At 39.1% G+C, this 19,462-nt stretch overlaps 1 protein-coding gene across 13 annotated transcripts in view; it reads right to left on the bottom strand.

Annotated features, from left to right (window-relative positions):
- The window catches only part of LOC148877499 (plant cysteine oxidase 5-like), a 28,119-nt gene that overhangs the window by 2,196 nt on the left and 6,461 nt on the right, over window positions 1–19,462 (bottom strand). For 11 of the 13 annotated variants that reach the window (XM_088941991.1, XM_088941997.1, XM_088942019.1 and 8 more), the window contains exons 3-4: window positions 11,989–12,146; window positions 11,680–11,827 (exon numbers count right to left, since the gene is read on the bottom strand). In XM_088941991.1, the coding sequence (XP_088798117.1) occupies window positions 11,680–11,827; window positions 11,989–12,146 (306 nt within the window). Of the gene's footprint in view, window positions 1–3,542; window positions 4,412–11,679; window positions 11,828–11,988; window positions 12,147–19,462 lie in introns of those variants that run through there. The other 2 variants (XM_088942049.1, XM_088942040.1) reach the window with 1 other exon arrangement.

Below are 19,462 nucleotides of genomic sequence, written 5' to 3'. Positions count from 1 at the left end.
AAAGATTTCTTGAAAAATTTTCTTGTAACTTTAAGAAATATTGGTTAATTGCCATGTGGGGTCCACAACGTTCTCTTGGACCTTAAGTTGGAATTTCACCACTTTTATTTAGAGCTAATTTAAGGAGTCAAAACTTGCTTGATTTGCTTGATTTTTGTGTCATAAATAGGTTACTTTTCCATCTAATGATATTATGACCTTCAATAAAGGAAAAAAAAAGTAATTGATAAAAAAAAAAGGAAAAAAGAAGTTATGGCCATTTTACAGGAATGGTTTTATTTATTCAAAAGGCATGCTAGGTGCACAGGCAATGTGCATTTTAGGGTATGTGCCTCACGTAGGTCCCAGGCACAGCACTTTCAAAAGGCACACGCCTGGTGCACCTTGCGCTTCAGCCCAGGCATGCACACTTTTTTCTGCTTTTCTATGCTTAGCAGCTGGGCTGCTAATGTTGCTCATTCATTCATCTTTATAAAAGATAACTTTAAAAGACACTAAAAGTTATAAAACCATTCTTTATAGGGATTAAGAATATAAGACCCTGACATGGACTTGTTTGGGCTTGCTTCAAGGGGCTTAGTATAAAGGCGGCTCGTAAAATAAGGAATGCATAATGTTTAACATCACATTAGCTATTTTAAGTAATGCAATTGGAATAAAAAAAAAAAAGAGATTAAGAGTTTATATGCTTGATTTTGTTTTTAAATTTTCATTTTAAATATGTTTTACTTGTTATGTGTATGTGTTTTAATTTGAGATAATAGATTTTGTCTAAAACATTTATTTTAAATTTTAAGTTTATATTTTTAATTAACATTGTGCTTAATATTTTGCACTTTTTCGAATTTTTTAGCATTTTTTGCATTTTTGCGCCTTGCTTCCAAAAGGTGTGCACCTCACGATCCTCACCTTGCACCTCACGCCTCAAGTGCAAAATGGCCCTTGTTCTTTTTTTGCACCTTGCGCTTTTAAAACACTAGATGAGACTATTTAGTGAAAATAGTAACATCTACAATGCTAATAAAAAAAAAGTAATAACATCTATGGTTATTCTAGAATCATTGAAAGACCTGGCCTAACCCTATCTTCTACATCTATTAAAGGTCTATAGTTGTAATAGATGAATGTGCATCCTTTCTTCTCTTTTTTTCTCTTTGGCTTCCGTATTCTCTTTTAGAGCTGTTCATGTTTGATGTCAAACCGACCAAACCAACCGGCCCAACCCAACCTGATTTGGTAGGTTTTTCAACACCACCGGTCAGTTTCAGTTTGTGTAGGTAAATAAACCGAACCGAACTGAACATGTGAGCCTTTAAGCAATTAGTCTCTAGTCATTCCTAATCTAGTAATCCCCATCCTAGTTTCTAGTTAGCTACTTAGCTTTAGCATAAAAAAAATATTAACAAAATGGGAATTGATTTTGTCTTTGGGATTGTTTTTCTTTTTTGAGTTGGAAACTTTACACCAAATAGGAAACATTGGATACGGGGGAGGGGGAGGGGGGGAAGACATAATTTGAATCAATTTCAAAAACCTTTTTGGGATTAGCAAGCATTGCAAGCAAGATCCCTACACCTTTAGACTTGCTAAGCTTAGGAAATTGCTTTCAATGGAGTCTTGGACAGTGGATGCGTTGGAGTCTTGCATTTTTTGAAAGAATCAAAGAGAGGTTCTACTCTCTAAGGCATGCTTTACACCAAAGAGAGGTTCCACCCTCCACCTGTTTCGTTATTAAAATTGTCTGACCCAATATGTTAAACCAACTGTGTAGCCTAAAGGTATAAACAAAAAGAAAGAAAAAAGTAAAATTGTCATGGTTGGACGTGGGCCAAGTGGGGTCAGATGATCATAAACCGTGTAGCCTAAAGGTATATACACAAACCGACCGACTAAACCGATAAACCGACCCTTCATGTTTGGGTCAGTTTTGCTTCATGGTTGGTCGGTTTCGGTTTGATGATTTAGTAACCCGACCAGGTCGGGTCGGTTGAACAAAATGTCTTAACCGACCCAACCCGACCAGTGAACAGCCCTATTCTCTTCTATGTTTTAAATCTGAAATCCTTCTACTTCCCTCCTTACCCCATCTCGTATCTTATTGGAAAGGTGTCGGTGAATGACAGGATAAAAGTTTTAAGCCAAATAGGAATATCTATGGTTATTCTAATAATAAAAAATAAAAATAAATAAAACTATTTTAAGGTGTGGCCTAACCTTATTGTATACATCTATAAAAGGCCTTGGATTGTAATAGAATGAGACAAATACGGTGGAGAAAGACTGTAAGTTTCAATGCTGTGAGGTCCATCCTCTCTCCTCCATCTTAAAATGTATCTTTCTTTTTCTCTCCTGTTTTTTAGATTCACTGCTTCCCTTTTTTGTCTTTCCTTTTTCCATTGCCTTTCATATTTCAAATCGTAAATCCTTCTATTTCTCCTCTCTTTACCCATTTCATATCCAAGTTCCCCATTCTTACCCACCATATGAGGATTGTAGATTTTCCCTTTTCCAACCTGCATTAATAGTCCAACTATGCAGAACCTTGTTGAAAGAAAAGTTTTATTTCTGTCTAGTGGGCTTATTGGGCCTATTTTGGGCCTTTATTGTTGGGACTGTCTACTTTTTTCATTGTTCACAGTTGTTTATACTTTATAGTTGTACAACCAGGATATTCTGGTCATTTTCACTGCTCTGACAGATTCATATTACTATTACATGTTTGAATTTGCAATTCCAGAGTACAAGTTGATAGAGGGAAAAACAAATTGTCCCTCTAACCCTAGTCCTGGCTCTATAATTGATTTTTAACTTTTTATTGTTAATATAATTTTGGACTTTTGCTCCTCATACTTAATTTCTCAACAGTGTATAATTCAATGGTTACAACTTTTTCCATCAGTCATTTCCTAGATAAGATGACTAGGACATAAATTGGTTGCATTTTGTAGCAGAAATTGCATGAATGACAAGATTGTTATACAGAAGGTTCTTTGTAGCTCTTTAAGCTAAGTTTATTTGGTCTAATTTGCAGTCCACTCCAATTTGTTCTAAATTAGAAAGGTTTTTATTCACCTTAGATTGGGAGGAGCATTGGGGTAACCTAGTCTCTAGAGCCTTACTTTGGGCACCTTCTTTTTGGCCTATTTCAATCTCTGTGCAAATGGGTTCTTAGAAAAAGTTAACGAATGTTGGGAGGAGAGCAATCCAAGGACCCTTTGTGAAGGAATGAAGTTCCATTGGAAGCTGAAGAAACTCAAAGGCAAAATTAAGGAGGGGAACATCAATCAGTTTGGGAGAATTGCGGAGAGGAGGCAAGAGCTGATTAGTAAGATTGAGGATCTAGATAGAAAAGAACATTCAGGCTCATTTGAAGAAAGGGATAAAGATGAACGGTGGTCTCTAAGGAGACAAAAATCAAGGAATAACTGGCTTAAGGAGGGAGATAAAAATACCAAATTTTTCCTTGCTTTGGCTAATGGAAGGAGGAGGAGAAATTTTGTCTCCAAGTTGATGGTAGGGGATGCCACTCTGACTAATCATAATGAGACTTCCCAAGCCTTTTTTTTTTTCTTTTGATGAATGAGTAAAGAGGTATATTAATCAGAAAATATAAAGTTACAAGCATCCCAAGGAGAGCCACAAGGTGCAACCTCTCCTAAGAAAAAGCAGTTTTACAAAAACAACTACAACTAGAACAAGTCACAGATTAACCCAGTAAAGACAGTCCCGAGAAGCCCCTTGTTTGGCTAATGAATCAGCTATAGCATTTGCCGATCTGCCAACCAACTGAACACTAGCTCTCATAGAGCCACCCCACCAGCACCTGAGAATCACCTTCAATTATCAAGTCCTCCACCTCCAGCTGCTTGGCAATCTGAATTCCTTGAACAGCAGCTAGTACTTCCGCCCTTGTGGAGTCACCCACTCCCACTGGTCATGAAAATAAGGAAATAATATTGCTGTCCTTATTCCTTAGGACCCCTCCTATACCAGAAGGCCCTGGATTACCCTGGCTGCTCCCATCAAGGTTCAGTTTAATGATACCCTCAGGAGGGGGTGTCCAGTCTACAACCCTCCTGTTCTTCTTAGTAGAGGTATTGGCCACTACTAGCAAGTTCCTCCACAGATCATCGAAAGTAAAATCAGCAAAACTGTTTTAATGTTTTCAGCCAAAAACTTGCCCTTGTCAGAGTGCAATCCTTTACTTCAGAGAAACTTCTTTCCTTTCCTAGGAAAATTCTAGCATTTCTTTCTTCCCAAATGGTCCACATTAGAGCATCTCTAATGCATTTCCACACAATTCTCCCTTTCCTCATGTGCCACCCAAAAGTAGACGGGTTAAACAACATACTTACATCAGATGGCAGGTTCCACCTACATCCAAACAAATTAAAAATCCAATTCCATAAAGCTGCAGCAAAAGGACAAGATATCAGTAAGTGGTAACAATCCTAGTTCTGCTCTTTACAAAAAAAGCACCAATTAGGGGATAGACATAAGTAAGGTTTCTTCTTTTGCAGGTTTTCCAAAGTATTATTCTTACCATAGTAGACTTCCCAGCAAAAAACAGCAACTTTGGGGGGTATAGGTCTAACCCACACCTCTTGCACAGGAACACCCAAGGGATAGAGTTGAAGCTGAGGTATTTGAAAATAGAAGCACAAGTGAAGGTGCCTTTTGGGGTAAGAGTCCAAATTCTGCTGTCAAGTTTAGAAGGATCCAAGCAAATAGACTCAAGAACTAGTAACAACTCAGAAATGCAGGCAGATTCAACATCCCTTAACCCTCTACGAAAGCCAAAGTCCCAATTTAAAGACAAAGCAAGAACCGAAGGGGTGATAAACTTTGAAATGGGCTATTTTTTATACAATGACAGGGAGTAAAGAGAGGGGAGAAGATCTTTAAGGGGTTGATTACCCACCCAAGTATCTTCCCATAAACGAATGGATAAACCAGAGCAAGCTTCATACCTGATTAAACTGAGGAAATAGAGCAAGATACCATGAATAGCCTTCTAGGGTGTAGTAAAAGTAGCCCGACGAGATACCCCAACATCCCCACCATTCTCTGAGTAGCCATGGATACTATCCACCACCTCATGCCATAACCTTCCTCTCTCTAGAGGCCATCTCCACAACCATTTTCCTAAGAGAGCTTGATTCTTAAGAACTAAATTCCCTATCCCCAAGCCCCCTTCTTCCTTACTCCGACTGACCACCTCCCATCTAATCAAATGATCCTTTTTCACCTCCCCCAGCAGCTACAAAAAATCCCCCATTGCCTTTTGTAACTTCCTAGCCCTTTTCTAATTGCCCAAGCCTTTGTGGATCACTTTAAGTCAATATGTAGAAGACCCCTGGATAGAAGACCGTGGATTTATTGTTTACATTGGCCTAAGCTAACTGAAAACTCTAAGGTGTGGTTGGAAAGGAAGTTTGAGATTGAGGAGATTAAAGAGGCTATTTCTCTATGGATAGATCTAAAGCCCCTGGTCTTGATGGTTTATGATGGCTTTCTAACAAGACTGTTGGAAAGTATTAAAAAATGATTTACATAAAGTCTTTGATGAATTTTTTGGGAGAGGTATAATCAATTTGGGGCTCAACTCCACATTTATTGCTTTAATCCCAAAAAATAAACCTAATGTTGTGCACCCAAAGGATTACAGGCCAATTAGTTTGATCAATAATTTGTACAAAATCATTGCTAAGGTGCTTTCTCAGAAAATTAGGGTTGTTTTTTTACCATCTTTGATCTCATTGGCTCAAGGAGCCTTTATTAAGGATAGACAAATTATTGATCAAATTTTGATTGCCAATGAATGTGTTGAAGAGATGAAGAGATCAAGAAGGGACTCATTTGTAAACTGGACTTAGAAAAGGCTTATGATCTTGTCAATTGAGGTTTCTCGGTGGAAGTAGTGAAAAATTTTGAGATTGGTGAAAGATGGTGCAAGTGGATCTTAGGATGTATCAGGACTTGTCATTACTCAATTCTGGTTAACAGAATGTGGTTGGTCATTTCCAAGCTATTAGAGGAATTAGGCAAGGGGACCCCCTTTCTCCATTCTTGTTCACTCTGATTGCAAAATTCCTTGGGAGATTGATCGGTAGGGCTGATGTTAGGAACTTAGTGATGGTAATGACTTGGTTTGAGGAGAACTGGCAAAGAGGAGATACCTATCACTCACCTTCGATTTGTTGAAGATACAATTTTGGTTTGTGATGGTAATGACTTGAGTTGGGTGAGAAACTTAAAGATGATAGTCCTTATTTTTGAGAAAATGTCAAATTTGAAAGTCAACTAAGATAAAAGCTGCCTTGTGGGATTGAACATGGAAGATAAGCAAGTTGCCAAGGAGCTTAAGTGTTGGATTGTAAGGTGGATACTCTACCCTTGAACTATTTGGGTCTACCCCTAGGGGATAATCCGAGAAGAAGTCAATTTTTGAACCAGTTGTTGAAAGATTTTCAAAAAGAATGGCTTCGTAGAATATGTGTTACCTGTCTCTAGGGGGTAGGATAACACTAATTAGGTCCACTCTTGCTAATTTGTCGATTTATTTATTTATTGTCTGTCTTTAAGGCCCCAGGAGGGTTTAGCAAGCAACTAAAAAAATGATGACAGATTTCTTATGGAAGCCAGGGAAGGAGAAAAAAGATCATAGAGCCAATTGGGAGGTGGTTAAAAGAAGTAAGAAATTTGGAGGGCTAGGGTTAGGGAATATTCTGGAAAGGGATGTGGCTCTACTTGCAAAATGGATTTGGAGATTGCCAATTGATAGGGATAAGTTGTGGGTGAAAGTGATTATCAGTATTCATAGTCTTGCAGCTAATGGTTGGGATGTTAGAGTGTTGGCTAGGGTTACAAGAGCTTCCCCTAAAAAGAAGTAAGAAATTTGGAGGGCTAGGGTTAGGAAATATTCAGGAAAGGAATGTGGCTCTGCTTGCAAAATGGCTTTGGAGATTGCTAATTGATAGGGATAAGTTGTGGGTGAAAGAGATTATCAGTATTCATGGTCTTGCTACTGATGGTTGGGATGTTGGTGTATTGGCCAGGGTTACAAGAGCTTCCTCTTGGAAGTCTATTCATGCCATTCTTCCTTCATTCTTACTGTTTGTCAGGTATAACCCTTGCTCTAGTACTTTTATTAAATTCTGGGAGCGCTTATGGTTGGGTAATGCAATTCTATAAGAGCAATTTCCCTCAATTTATGCAATTTCTAACCGAAAGGATGAACCTATTTCCTCACTCATAAATGATTCTAACTCCTCCACTAGATTTTTTTGGGACTTGGGAAGTGAGGTTTGGAGTAAGCCTATTCCACCTAGGTATGGTGGCTTCTGTTGGGATGTGATTCTTGGTAGGGTCAATACTTGTGACTTGCTCCAAAGGAAAAGACCTAACTGGTGCTTATCTCCTCATTGGTGTCTTCTCTGTAAGGCTAATGGTGAGTCTTCCTATCACTTATACAAAGTCTATTCCACCCCACCTTTGTTAGATGGAAGAAAAGAAGAGGCAAGATTTTGTGGATATGTACGAGAGCTGCTATGTGCTGGACAGTGTGGGAAGAAAGAAATCAAAGATTATTTGTAGAAAAGGAAAGAAATAGGGAAGCCCTCATAAGCAATTACAACCAGGGTGTTCCACATGGGTGAAGACTATGAAATTATTTGAAGGAGTTTCTGCTGCTGATCTGAGGAGAACGTGGGGTAAGTGGCTGACTCTGCCCCATTGAAAACTGTAATTAAATCATCCTGGATCCGTCCATCTAATGGATTTATCAAATTGAATTTTGATGGTATAGTGAGGGTAATCCTAGACCTTCAGGCATTGGGGGGAGGAAGGCAATATTAGGGCTATATTTTCTGGCCCTATTGGTGTAGGTTACTCTTTGAGAGCTGAAATCCTAACTGTGATGGAACGGATTCAGAAAGCCAAGGAATTAAATATTTCCAAACTGATAATTCATGGGAATTGATCAAAAAAATAATTGAAGGGGACTCAAAGCTTGTAACTGGTTGGCTCCAAAAGGAGATGGACTAGTGGGAGTATATAAATGAAAAAAGGAAGTTCAGAGTTATGCTCAAGGAATGGAAATTCAGTTTAACTAGATTAAGAGAGATACTAATAGCTTGTCTGATGCTTTGACTAAGCAAGGGGTGGGAAGAAATGATTTATTCTGGGCAGTGCTGTAATGTTTTCATTTTTGGGGGTGGGAGCTAAGAGAGTTTATCTCCCCTCTCCTTCTTGTATTTGCTTAATTATATCTTGGTGAAATCCATTCAGTTATTGATAAAAAAAAAGTTCTTTGTACAATTGGAATATAGTAGATATTGAGCAATCACACAAGAACTGGAGAATGCTTAAAACAAGGATGTAATCCTAAAGCTATCTGTAAAAATAAGTCAGACAAAAAGAAATGAAAACTTTTAAGTTTTTCTTCTCCAATAATAGCAGAAAATATAAGTTGAAATACATTGACGCCTAACTCAACGAAAACCCAGTCCTAACAACCAGGACAAAAATATGTACGTAATTACAAATCCTCTAGAGCAACAATACCTAAAATAGACAATAATCAGCATCACAAGGAGACATGTTTTTGAACTTAGGATGGACCAACAGCCAGCTATAAGAAGTGAACCAATATCCAGAACAACTTGGCTTGTATCTCTTCTCTTCCCATTAAAGATTCTTCTATTCTTTCCCTCCATAAACTCCAATATATTGCTCACAAGGAGACATGTTTTTTGAACTTAGGATGGACCAACAGCCAGCTATAAGAAGTGAACCAATATCCAGAACAACTTGTCTTGTACCTCTTCTCTTCCCATTAAAGATTCTTCTATTCTTTCCCTCCATAAACTCCAATATATTGGTCTCACCAAAAAAATAAAAAATAAGAACTCCAATGTACTGCAAAAGGCATCTGACTTGAGAAAATTTTAACCTTCTTGCTCCAAGAAAATGATGGCCATTGTTCTAAAACCATGGAGATATGCCCCTTATTCCATGGATGATTTCACAAGAGGATATTGATAAAAAAAAAATGATTTCACAAGAGGATAGAGTTGGATAGTAAGATCTTCAACAGCAAGACCTAGAACTCGAGTATTGGAGGCCACTAATAACACCTCAACTTAAAGCTGAACTTTGATGTATGCATTGTTGGGAATCCAGGACCACCAAGAGTAGGAGGAACTTATTAGATGCTATGGGAAACATTATTGCAAGTAAAAGAATGGAAGGACTCCCCAAGCAGTTTGTTGGTGCATATGGCAGGAAAGGAATGGAAGGACTTTTGAAATTCAGACTTCTCCTGTTGAAAGATTTGTGCAAAAGATGGAAGGCTAATAGCAAAGTGGGTATCCATCAACAGATTATTCAAGGGCCTTAAATTCAATTGTTTTTATAGTCATTGACTCAGGATCTTATGGAATGATTAGTTGGCTTTGCACTGCTCTCCTTGCTTTTCTCCTGTACTATTGTATCTGGTTGTTGAGGGAACTTCTCCCTTCGCTTCCACCTTTATTTTATGGTTTTTAATGAATTTATCTTATCTCTCGAAAAAAAAGGAAAAAAATAAACTGAAATAAATCCATAGACAATCCACTCACCAAAACTCAATGATACAGATGAAATATAATCGAAGTATCCAGCTCCACCAATACTCTCCAAGTCCCACCAACAACAAGGGCCATTCGAGTTCAACCCACAATTTCCATTAACACTAACTTCAACCTTGGATTACTGCCAGCAATTCAGCCCTAATTGAGTCCCCCATACCCACTGGACCCTAGAACAAAGCAACAAAATGTCCATTTTTATTTCTGAACAATTAGTGTACAGAATTCTTGACAAAGGTTCAAAGTATTGACACACCCCAATACGTCATAGGAAGTGTATCAACACTTTGAACCTTGCACATGTATTTTGTTTTAGTTTTTCTCAAAATATGCCGGGGATCATTTTAAACATTGTTTAACATTTGAAAACAAAAGCTCTGGGAAAAGATATTAGAGACCCCCTTTCAACCTAGCAAAGATATTTGAGACCAAAACATCTTTATGTTTTTTCTGTTTTCTGAACCATTTAACTGCAAGAGCACCCTTCCTGATCTTCATCGAAACATCAGGCTCCTCATTGATTCTTTCCAGTTCCATGACAGAAGTTTTCTCAAAAACTTGACCTCATCCACCTCTGTACTTTTCTCAGTATCAACTCTTTCAGGTCTATCTGAACTTAAAATGATGTCAGTGTCATCAGAAAGTAACAGACTTTCATGAATATCTCCAACACCCTCTCGCACCTGAGGCCTGAACGCCTTTTTAGTATATTCCTCCCCCAAGACAAGAATGTCAATGCCTTGCCCACTTTTACTCCTGTTTTTACAATCTTTTCCACATCAATAGATTTTTAAATAACATAAATCTCATCTATAGGAATTTCTTCTTTCTCTGAATCAGAATCCTCTTCTTCCTCCCCTTCAATTCCTTTTTCCACATCATCCCCATCATCCTCTTGTTCCATACCATCTCTTCTCTTGAACACCTTTGAAGGACACGCTAAGCTTTCCCATTTTTTACATCTAAATTTTCCATATTCCTCTCCAAGATTAATTGTTTATGTAAGTATTTCCCTAATGCAACTTTTACCCCTCTTCCATCCCTCTTTTTCTTGTAGTTTTAATTTCCTTCCTCCTTGACCTAACATCAAACTCTTCTTTCCTTCTTCACCCCTGCCTGACTCCCATTCAGTGTAAATTCCCTGAAAACTCTCCTTCTCTCCCCTCTCTTACCCTCTTCTTTTTTTTTTTAAATCAGTAAAAGTAAATATTAAAACCAATTTGAAAGTTAAATCAATGTGGAGTATTACACACCCCAAGATACAAAAGATTACATTTTTAACCAAAATATTTGTTGCCTATTAGCCCCTTGTTAAGCTTAAGCATCTGCCATCCCATTTGCTGTTCTTCTCACCCATTTAAAAGTAACAGTGAGCTCCCTTGCTGTGCTTTCAATTTCCCTAAAAATGTGCCCGTAGATCCATGGTATTTAATTATGGCATTTTGTCCAGGAGATGACCACTTGGGAGTCCCCTTCCACTTCCAATTGCTGGAACCTAAACTGCTTTGCAAACTTTGATCCCCCCCTCTACCCTCTTCCCTTCCCAAAGATACTGTAATTACATTTTCTAATGCCTTCATCTCCAATACAAAATCTATCACCTCCCCCTCCCTGAAAATTCTCCTTCTCTCCCTCTCCTGCCCAGAGGCATAATTCACAATCAATGTCGTTGACCCCAAAATACCATATCACAAAGATTTAGATAAAAAATAGATAATGCACACTAAGTATGGATTATGACAATAATATTACCATGATCAGATGAAGAAGGCGTTTAATATGATGATTAGGTTGACTGCTTGACAGAGGAAGAACAATACCGGACTGAAAATAACTAAAGACTCTAGAGGAATACATAGAGGCTAGATGTGATGAAGAAAATAGTTATTTACATTAAAGTGACCAACTCCCTAGATCTTTGTGAGAGGATATGGTTTTTATTTGATGATTTATTGTAAATAAAATGGGTATACCATTCTGAATATTGTTAGGCACTAAAAACATGTTAAAAATTTAGAAAAAAAAAAGGGCTATGGACAGAAAACTGCACCTTTTGACAGATCGGAAGGTTCAGGTACATTAAGCCAATCATATGATTTTACATACAGTGAACCATACAGAAGTTTGCTCAACACAGTCATTCCAGGATGATTATGAAGCGGTATAATGGAAGAAGGTGGCATGCAAAATATTCCTATCTGCAAAAAAAATAATAAAAATAATAATAACGGTTAGGCACATCAATAACTTCTGCCCACCCAACTTCCAACTTACCAGAAAATTGTTTGCATTTCAGCCTACTAGAACCAATTGCAACTCATTTACTGACAAAAAACACTTGATAATGTTTAAGGCTTACAGAGAAGCTATCACACTCATGCAGGTGTAGATATTTGATTTGAGGCAGGTAGCTCCCATTCCGACCCTTCTTTCCATTACTACCATGTGCAGAACCTTTCCATGAACGTACCAATTGTGCTTCCTGTTCAAGACCTACATCAGAAGGCCTGATGGTATCTGAAATAACAAGCAATTCAATGTTAAGAACCATCAAAGAGGTGACCTAGAAGAAACTTGAAACTTCAAGAGTAAGCATGTAGCCTAAAGATAGATGTTACATTTGAAGTTCTCAAAAGGGTAAATTACTTGAACCTCTCCCTGGGTTTTGGTCAAATATTAATACCATCCCTTGGATTTACCTACTAACTTACTCACCCCTTATTTGGGATTTAGTTACTTAATTCACCCGTGCACTAACATGCTGTCAGTTTTAGTGTCTGAAAATGCTTATCTAACATTTAGAAATTGCCAAAAGTTTATTTTACCTTTTTGGGACCTTCTTGTATATTATATGGACAAATCTACCTTCATTTATGCTTCTTGAAGGGACATTTTTTCACCCATTAAAATTAAGGTGTTATGAATAGTTGAACAAAGGTTCTAAACAAATGGAATAAAATAAAACTTTGTATGGTAAAACAGTAATTAGTGCTTGTAATCGTGGGTACTTTTGTTAATTTTAAAACACATATTGTAGAAGCAAAGTACTTTGGTAATGTATCTATTTCCATCTTAATTCTGTTACTTCGATTAACAAATCACATGTAGTTTTGTGGTCATTGGTCAATGGGGCTATAATTGTTAGATAAACCTGACTGGTGGTACAAGTGTTTGCCCAGAACCCCAGGGGTGGTAATAAGTAGTTTATCCTTCTTAAAACACCAAAAAAAAAAATGTTGCAGCCTGCAAGAGACAAACATAAAAAATAAGATTTTCCAAAAAATCAGCAATATATGAGAGAGATTTCCTGAAAATAAAAAATAAAAACCTACAAAACAAGGTACATCAATAATACAGTAAGAAGCTTGTCCACTGAAACTTATTATGAAGTCAGTTTGTATCTCATGCTTATGACTTCAGCACCATAAACCTTAAATATTCTGGTTTAAACAATTTTATACTGTAGATTTTTTTTTTTAAACTGTAATGTAAAGTATTTCATTAAAATCAAAAAGACAAAATACAATGAAGCCCCTGTACAATGAGAAACTGAACAGAGGATATACAATTCAGCCCATTATACTCTGAATTGTAATGTTGCCCAGGTAGCTTATGCCCCATATTTTAAGTAATCTTGTAATTTAAATGCTTATACTTGTTTGCATCTGCATATAGTTTATAACAGGACTACAGAAGAGTGCAACAAAATAACATAGATATACAGTGAAAAGGAAAGACAGAAGACAATAGTATACAAGCAGAAATAGGTTCAGTTCATATCAGAGAATCCTAGTTTAAGTGGAGCCTTGAAGGTTCCCGTTATGAATAAAGACAAGAAAAGTAACATTCTTATTGCTCATAGTAGTAGATACTAGATACAAACAACAAAACAAATGATTCCAAGGGATAGACTTTGGGATATTAATAATGCCTAAAGTTGAACAAAAAAAAAATGTAGTGCAATTTAAATGCTTGAGTGCGAACAGAAGCAAAACATTGAGAAATCTCACCGTGCAGGAGCGGGGAGTGATCAAAAGCCTTGATGGGGACAAAGCCCCAGGGTTGGATGGCCTAACAAATTTTGTTAATGTTGGGATGCTTTTTTTTTTTTTTTTTGAAAGATCAAAGGAAAATTCATTAAACTAAAAATGTCCAAACATCTCAAAGAGATGGTTGTCTAGTTGACAAACCAACTACAAAACAGAAAAGACACTGAAAAGAATCAAGTTACAAGGATTCAACTCCAACAGAAATCCCAAACTGCCATCAAAATTCCCATTCCTGCAATAAGAATTCAATGTTCCACCAGTTCTGCTCCCTCCTACCTTCTCTCCTATCCCTCACAACCCAGCTAGAACCTCATCTTCCTCCCCCTCTCCCAGACTTCCACCAACCCTGAGATCACTCAATTTCATCCAGTCCCTCCTCTTCTCCCCTTCCTCATCCCACCCCTTAATTTTTTCTAGGTACTCTTCCTTTTTTTTTCTTTTTCTCTTTTTTTTTCTTTTTTTTCATATTTCTCAAATGCTATTTTCGCAAATCCTTCCCCTCCCCAAAAAACTAAACCGAGAGGCTTTCCTATCTCGACCTCCCTATCCACCAATTTATTAACATTCACCTTCCCGTTTTGAACTATTTCCTTGACTTCTTGGTCCTTTTGTATCGGTTCCACTCTTTCTCTCTCTCTCTATTCCTGTCCCTACCAATTGTGGCCTCTCTTTCCACTGATTTCTGGAGAGGTACACAGCCAGTGACACCCTCTTTATCCACACTGTATTGTGAACACAAAATCTCTTCTGCAACAGGACCCATCAAGACTCACCTTGTCTTCTTGTTCTTTCCTCAAATGGGAACCCGACAATTTAGCCTGCATCATTGACCACTTAAGATCAGATTCGGCAGAACCACTCCCCTTCGCATCTTTTCTCCTATAGACCCATTTATAATTCTTTGTTGGTCCTGTTCCAACAAGACCAAGCTTCAGCCTTGAAAAGATTTTTGACACGTGCACGACATTATGATTTCTTAAACTACGCAGTTTTTTGGCAATCACCTCAGAAGGTGCCTCCTTCTCATTCTCCTTAAAACAACAATTGTCTTCAAAACAACTCTCCTCCTCACTGTCAACAATGACGCCACGATCTGTAGCCTCCTCTTCTCCAGTCGCAGAATCAACCTCAGAATCAGCATCTGAACTAGTGATTACATTCTCATCCTCTTTCAAAGCCGCCTCTGACTTCCCCAACCCCTTAGGACCAACCTCCACAGTATCCAAAGAAGCAGGGAATTTTATTTCATAACCAGAATCTTCGGAAACTGCTTCTGCAATCCTAGTCTCGAAAGAGGAGCAAATCCCCACAAGCACACTATCAGCCTGTGAGCCATAGCTGACGTCACTCTCTACGAAAGAGGCCTGATCATCAACGACCCTGACCCCTATTCCTCCAATCAAGCTCTTCTTACCACATTTATAATACCTAGTGATCACCCAAACCTAATTCTCCACCCTTCTCTTTCCGGCCTCCAATGCGAAGGACCTTCCAACGTCCTGCACCTTTTAAATCTTGATCTGTTGGGGTCCAAAATCAACCTCTTGTCTTCAATACCTAGTGACCACCCAAACCTAATTCTCCTCCCTTCTCTTTCCGGCCTCCAACGCGAAGGACCTTCCAACGTCCTGCACCTTTTAAATCTTGATCTGTTGGGGTCCAAAATCAACCTCTTGTCCTTTTTACCTTTCCTAAACCGACTATCCAAGCAGCTTGTAATCACAACCTTAGCTTCAGTCCAGCCTTCTAGGCTCGATGTCTTCGGAAGACCTGACTAGATGAGGAAGGGTGACGTCTTCCTCTGAAAGCAAACAATCCACAGCTTCCTTTTGGATCTTCTCTTAAATCTCCCCTTTCGACTTCCCAATAGACATTTCTTGAAGTGAGCCCCACCTATTTTAGTTCTTTTCGAAAATTTGCTTCTAAAACCTTACCTTTAAACTCATATCCCTTTGAGGTCGCTCCAACACTGCCCTTAGAGAAAAGAAAATCTCTGCTAACCTTGTGGGCCCCACATCCATTTTGCTCCACATTCATACTCGAAAAGGAGCAAATGGCCTTACTGGGACCAATCTTTGTATTAAAACCTCTTGCCAGGTGTCCCTTCTCAGCTAACGTCCCTTCTTTTCCTTCCCCCAAAATTCCTCTTTTGCCATCCCACCTCTCTAGACTCTCCCCTTTCTCCTCTATGTGGCTCTCCAACTCCCCGACTCTTCATCTCCCGCCATCTTCCTCTTGACTACTGGAAACTTGCATTTGTAGCTCCCCTTTCTCCTCTTCACGACGAGCATAGTACTGACAGCGATTCAGCATAACCACTGTCTCCTCCTCAAGCCAACGAAGCAGTATGCATCCTTCAACCACCACTCTCAGGTCATACCACTCCCCAGGGAAACTAAGCGCCAGACTCAACGAAACCAAATGAATGTCCTGCACTTCGACCAGAATTCTTGCAGCAACCAAGTTCTTCATCTTGAATGTGTCAGCATCAACTCTTCTAAAATGACCACAAGTGTCTTCCACTGTGCAGAATGCAACCAAGTTCCAGGCATGGAGAGGGATCCCAAACATGTTTATCCAGACCAGGCTTCAAATCCCCACTTCACGTATTGCCCCAACTAAAGGGTTCCACTTACCTAGCCCGAGATTAGATGTTCTGAAACTGTCTAAACCTCGCTCCAGCACTTCATCTGCCTCTTCCTTACTGTTAAGAATGAATGTGATAAGAGGGATGGAAGAGTTCCATAGAAATTGGTCTCTCAAAAGGAGTTTAAACACTGCATTTATAACCTTCAATCCTAAGATGGAAGGTTCTATTTAGTTTAAGGATTTTTGGCCAATTAGTCTCCTAAATAAGGGAAGCTCAGTGCACGAGGCTCCCACCAATGCAAGGTCTGGGGAGGGATAGATGTACACAGCCTTACCCCTGCAGCTACACAGAGAGGAACCCTGGTGACCCAGGTTGCAACAAAGCAACCTAACCATTGTGCCAAGCCAAGGCCTACCCTCTCATAAATCTCCTAAATGATTTCTACAAAATCCTTGGCAAAGTGTTGGCTTAAAGGATGAAATCTGTCCTTGGGAGCATCATTTCCAGCTATTAGAGTGTTTTTTCCTGGATGACAGCTGCTAGATAGTAACCTTGTGGACAATGAAATGAATTGATTGATTAAGAATAAAGGAGGGGAGGCCTGGCATTCTTTTTTTTATCAAAAATGGTAACTTTCGTTAAAGATAATTTAAAACTGAAATACAGAAGTCAACCCCTATTAGAAGAGGTTGATCCAATAAACATCAAACATTACAGCACTGCCCAGTAAAGTCTCTCCCTTACAGTCCCTTGTTTTGCTAAGGTGTCAGAAAAACCATTTGCTGATCTCCTTACCCACTTGAAACAAACACCCACCTCCTTTGTTATGCTAAGTACTTCCCTTATCAGCTATCTATATTGTCAAATTCCCAGCTGCCCTGATTGCATCCACCCAATTTCCAATTTGGAGCCCCCCTCTATCTCAATCTGTTGTAGCCCCAATTGTTTGGCCAGTTTTACTCCTTGATGTAGTGCCAAGATTTCTGCTCTTAAGGAATCTCTAACTCCAACTGGACCTGAATACAGAGTCATTATCTTGCCTTCATTATCTCTGAAAACACCTCCTACACCAAATGAGCCCAGATTACCTATAGAGCTTCCATCAAAATTCAGTTTCACCCTTTGTTGTGTCGGTGGGGACCAAACCTCCCATACCAGAGCTTTGGAAGAAGTTGTAGCTGCCACAGTACCCCAATTTCTATAAATGTCTTCAGCAGAGAAGTCCTTAAAAAGATCACAAGATTTCAACCAATGGATAACCTTAGTTGTTACTCCTTCAACAACCTCTTCCTTGGATCTTCAACTACCTTTGAAGATCCTATTATTTATTTCCTCCCACACTGACTACAATACAGCAGCTCTAGTGGCTCTCCACATAACCCTTCCACAGACCTTTGGTTGCCTACAAAAAGATGGATCAAAGAGGTTCACCACACTCACGGGGTGGAGTCCACCTATAGCCAAAGAGAGAAGAGGACCAAGACCAAATAAAGAACACAAAGGGACACGAGATTAGTAAGTGCGAGATTGTCTCACTAGGACCCAAGCAGAGACTACAAACATTGGGGGAGACGCACATATCTAGCCTCTTTTTTTGCAATAAATCTAAGGTATTGATTTTTTGGAGTGCCACTTCTCAACAAAAGTCCTGAATTTTTTTAGGTATAGGGCTACGGGCTACCCCACACCTCTTCCTCCTTTGAAGAAAAGTTCCCTGCAAAGTTACAGGTCTGAAGCAAAATGTTGTAGAAAGAAGAGCAATTGAAAAAACTAGAAGGCCTGGCATTCTTTGCGAGATTGATCTCGAGAAAACATACGATATTGTGAATTGGAGAAGACTTGATGTTGATCACTTCCCTTGCAAGTATTTGGGGTTACCCTTGGGTGCCAATTGCAACTTTGTTGCAATTTGGAATGCAGTGTTGGAGAGGATTGAGAGGAAGTTGGCCATCTTGGAAGGCTTAATACCTGTTGAATGGTGAGAGAGTAACCTTGATAAAAAGCACACCATCTAACCTCCCAACCTATTTCCTTTTCCCAATTAATTCTAATGAAGGTGCCAATGAGGATTGAAAAGCTTCAAAGAGACATTCTTTGGGAAGGTTGGCAAGAAGAGAAGAAAATCCACCTTGTCAGCTAGAACCAAATCTGTAATCCTTATAAAGAGGGAGGTCTTGGGTTCAAAAGGATCTATGACTTCAATTTCACCCTTCTGGGTAAGTGGATTTGGAGACTCAGGGTGGAAAGAGATGGGAGTTGGAGCGGTTTGGTTGCTGCAAAATTTGGTGTGAGAAGAGACAATTAGGTTACAAACGATCTATTTCCATCCTTTGGGTGCTGTCCATGGAAAGGCATCATGAAAGCTTATAATGCTTTCTCTAAGGGTGTTATCTTCAGGCCAGGGAATGGTCAGAACTTGAGTTTCTTGAAAGGCCCATGGTGTGCTGATAATTCTTTGTTTCACCTTATTCAAAACAAAGTTGTTGTCACTGGTTGATGTATGACTGAGGGAGGAATCCCATCTGTGTTCTTTAATCCAGTAGAAATTTCCAAGATTGGGAGCTCGAAAATGTTATCAACCCACTACAGCTGCTAAGGAATCAAGCCCTTAGGAGTAGGTAGGAAGACCAATGGAGCTGGAAATGGAGTAGAGATAGTGAATTCTCTGCTAAGTCTTATGTGGAGAACTTGAGAAGCCCCAGCAATGCTTTCTTCCCTTACAAGGTAATACAGAAGACAAATGTTCCTTTGAAGGTTGGTTTTGTAGTGTGGGCTGCATCTCTTGGCAAGTGACTCACCAAGGAGCAGCTGGTGAGAAGGGGCACAAAGATTAAAGATATATCATGTTGTTTATGTAGGCAGGTGGCAGAACCCCTTAACCATCTATATATTCAATGCCCTATTGCCTTTAGCATGCTGACCCATTTTCTAAAGGCTGCAGGTCTGTGCTGGGTAATGTCTAACTCTGTCTTAGAGCTGTTTTTTATAGTTCTCTGTCTTGGAGCTGTTGTCAACTTGGTCCTTGTCTGGGTTGAGCAGAAGAGGGATGTGTGTTTGGAAGGCAATTCCTGCAGCTGTAATAGGGGCAATTTGGGATGAATGGAACAGGAGAGTTTTCAACAACAAATGTAGGGAGATTGATGAGCTGATTCAGGCTTCTGAGGGCAATTTGGGATCCTGGATCTCAATCTCAA

The sequence above is a fragment of the Nelumbo lutea genome, chromosome 1 (assembly GCF_056320005.1).
Source record: "Nelumbo lutea isolate HS-2025 chromosome 1, American lotus-T2T, whole genome shotgun sequence".
Classification (NCBI taxonomy): Eukaryota; Viridiplantae; Streptophyta; class Magnoliopsida; order Proteales; family Nelumbonaceae; genus Nelumbo; species Nelumbo lutea.
This window is presented reverse-complemented; position numbering and strand designations above follow the sequence as displayed.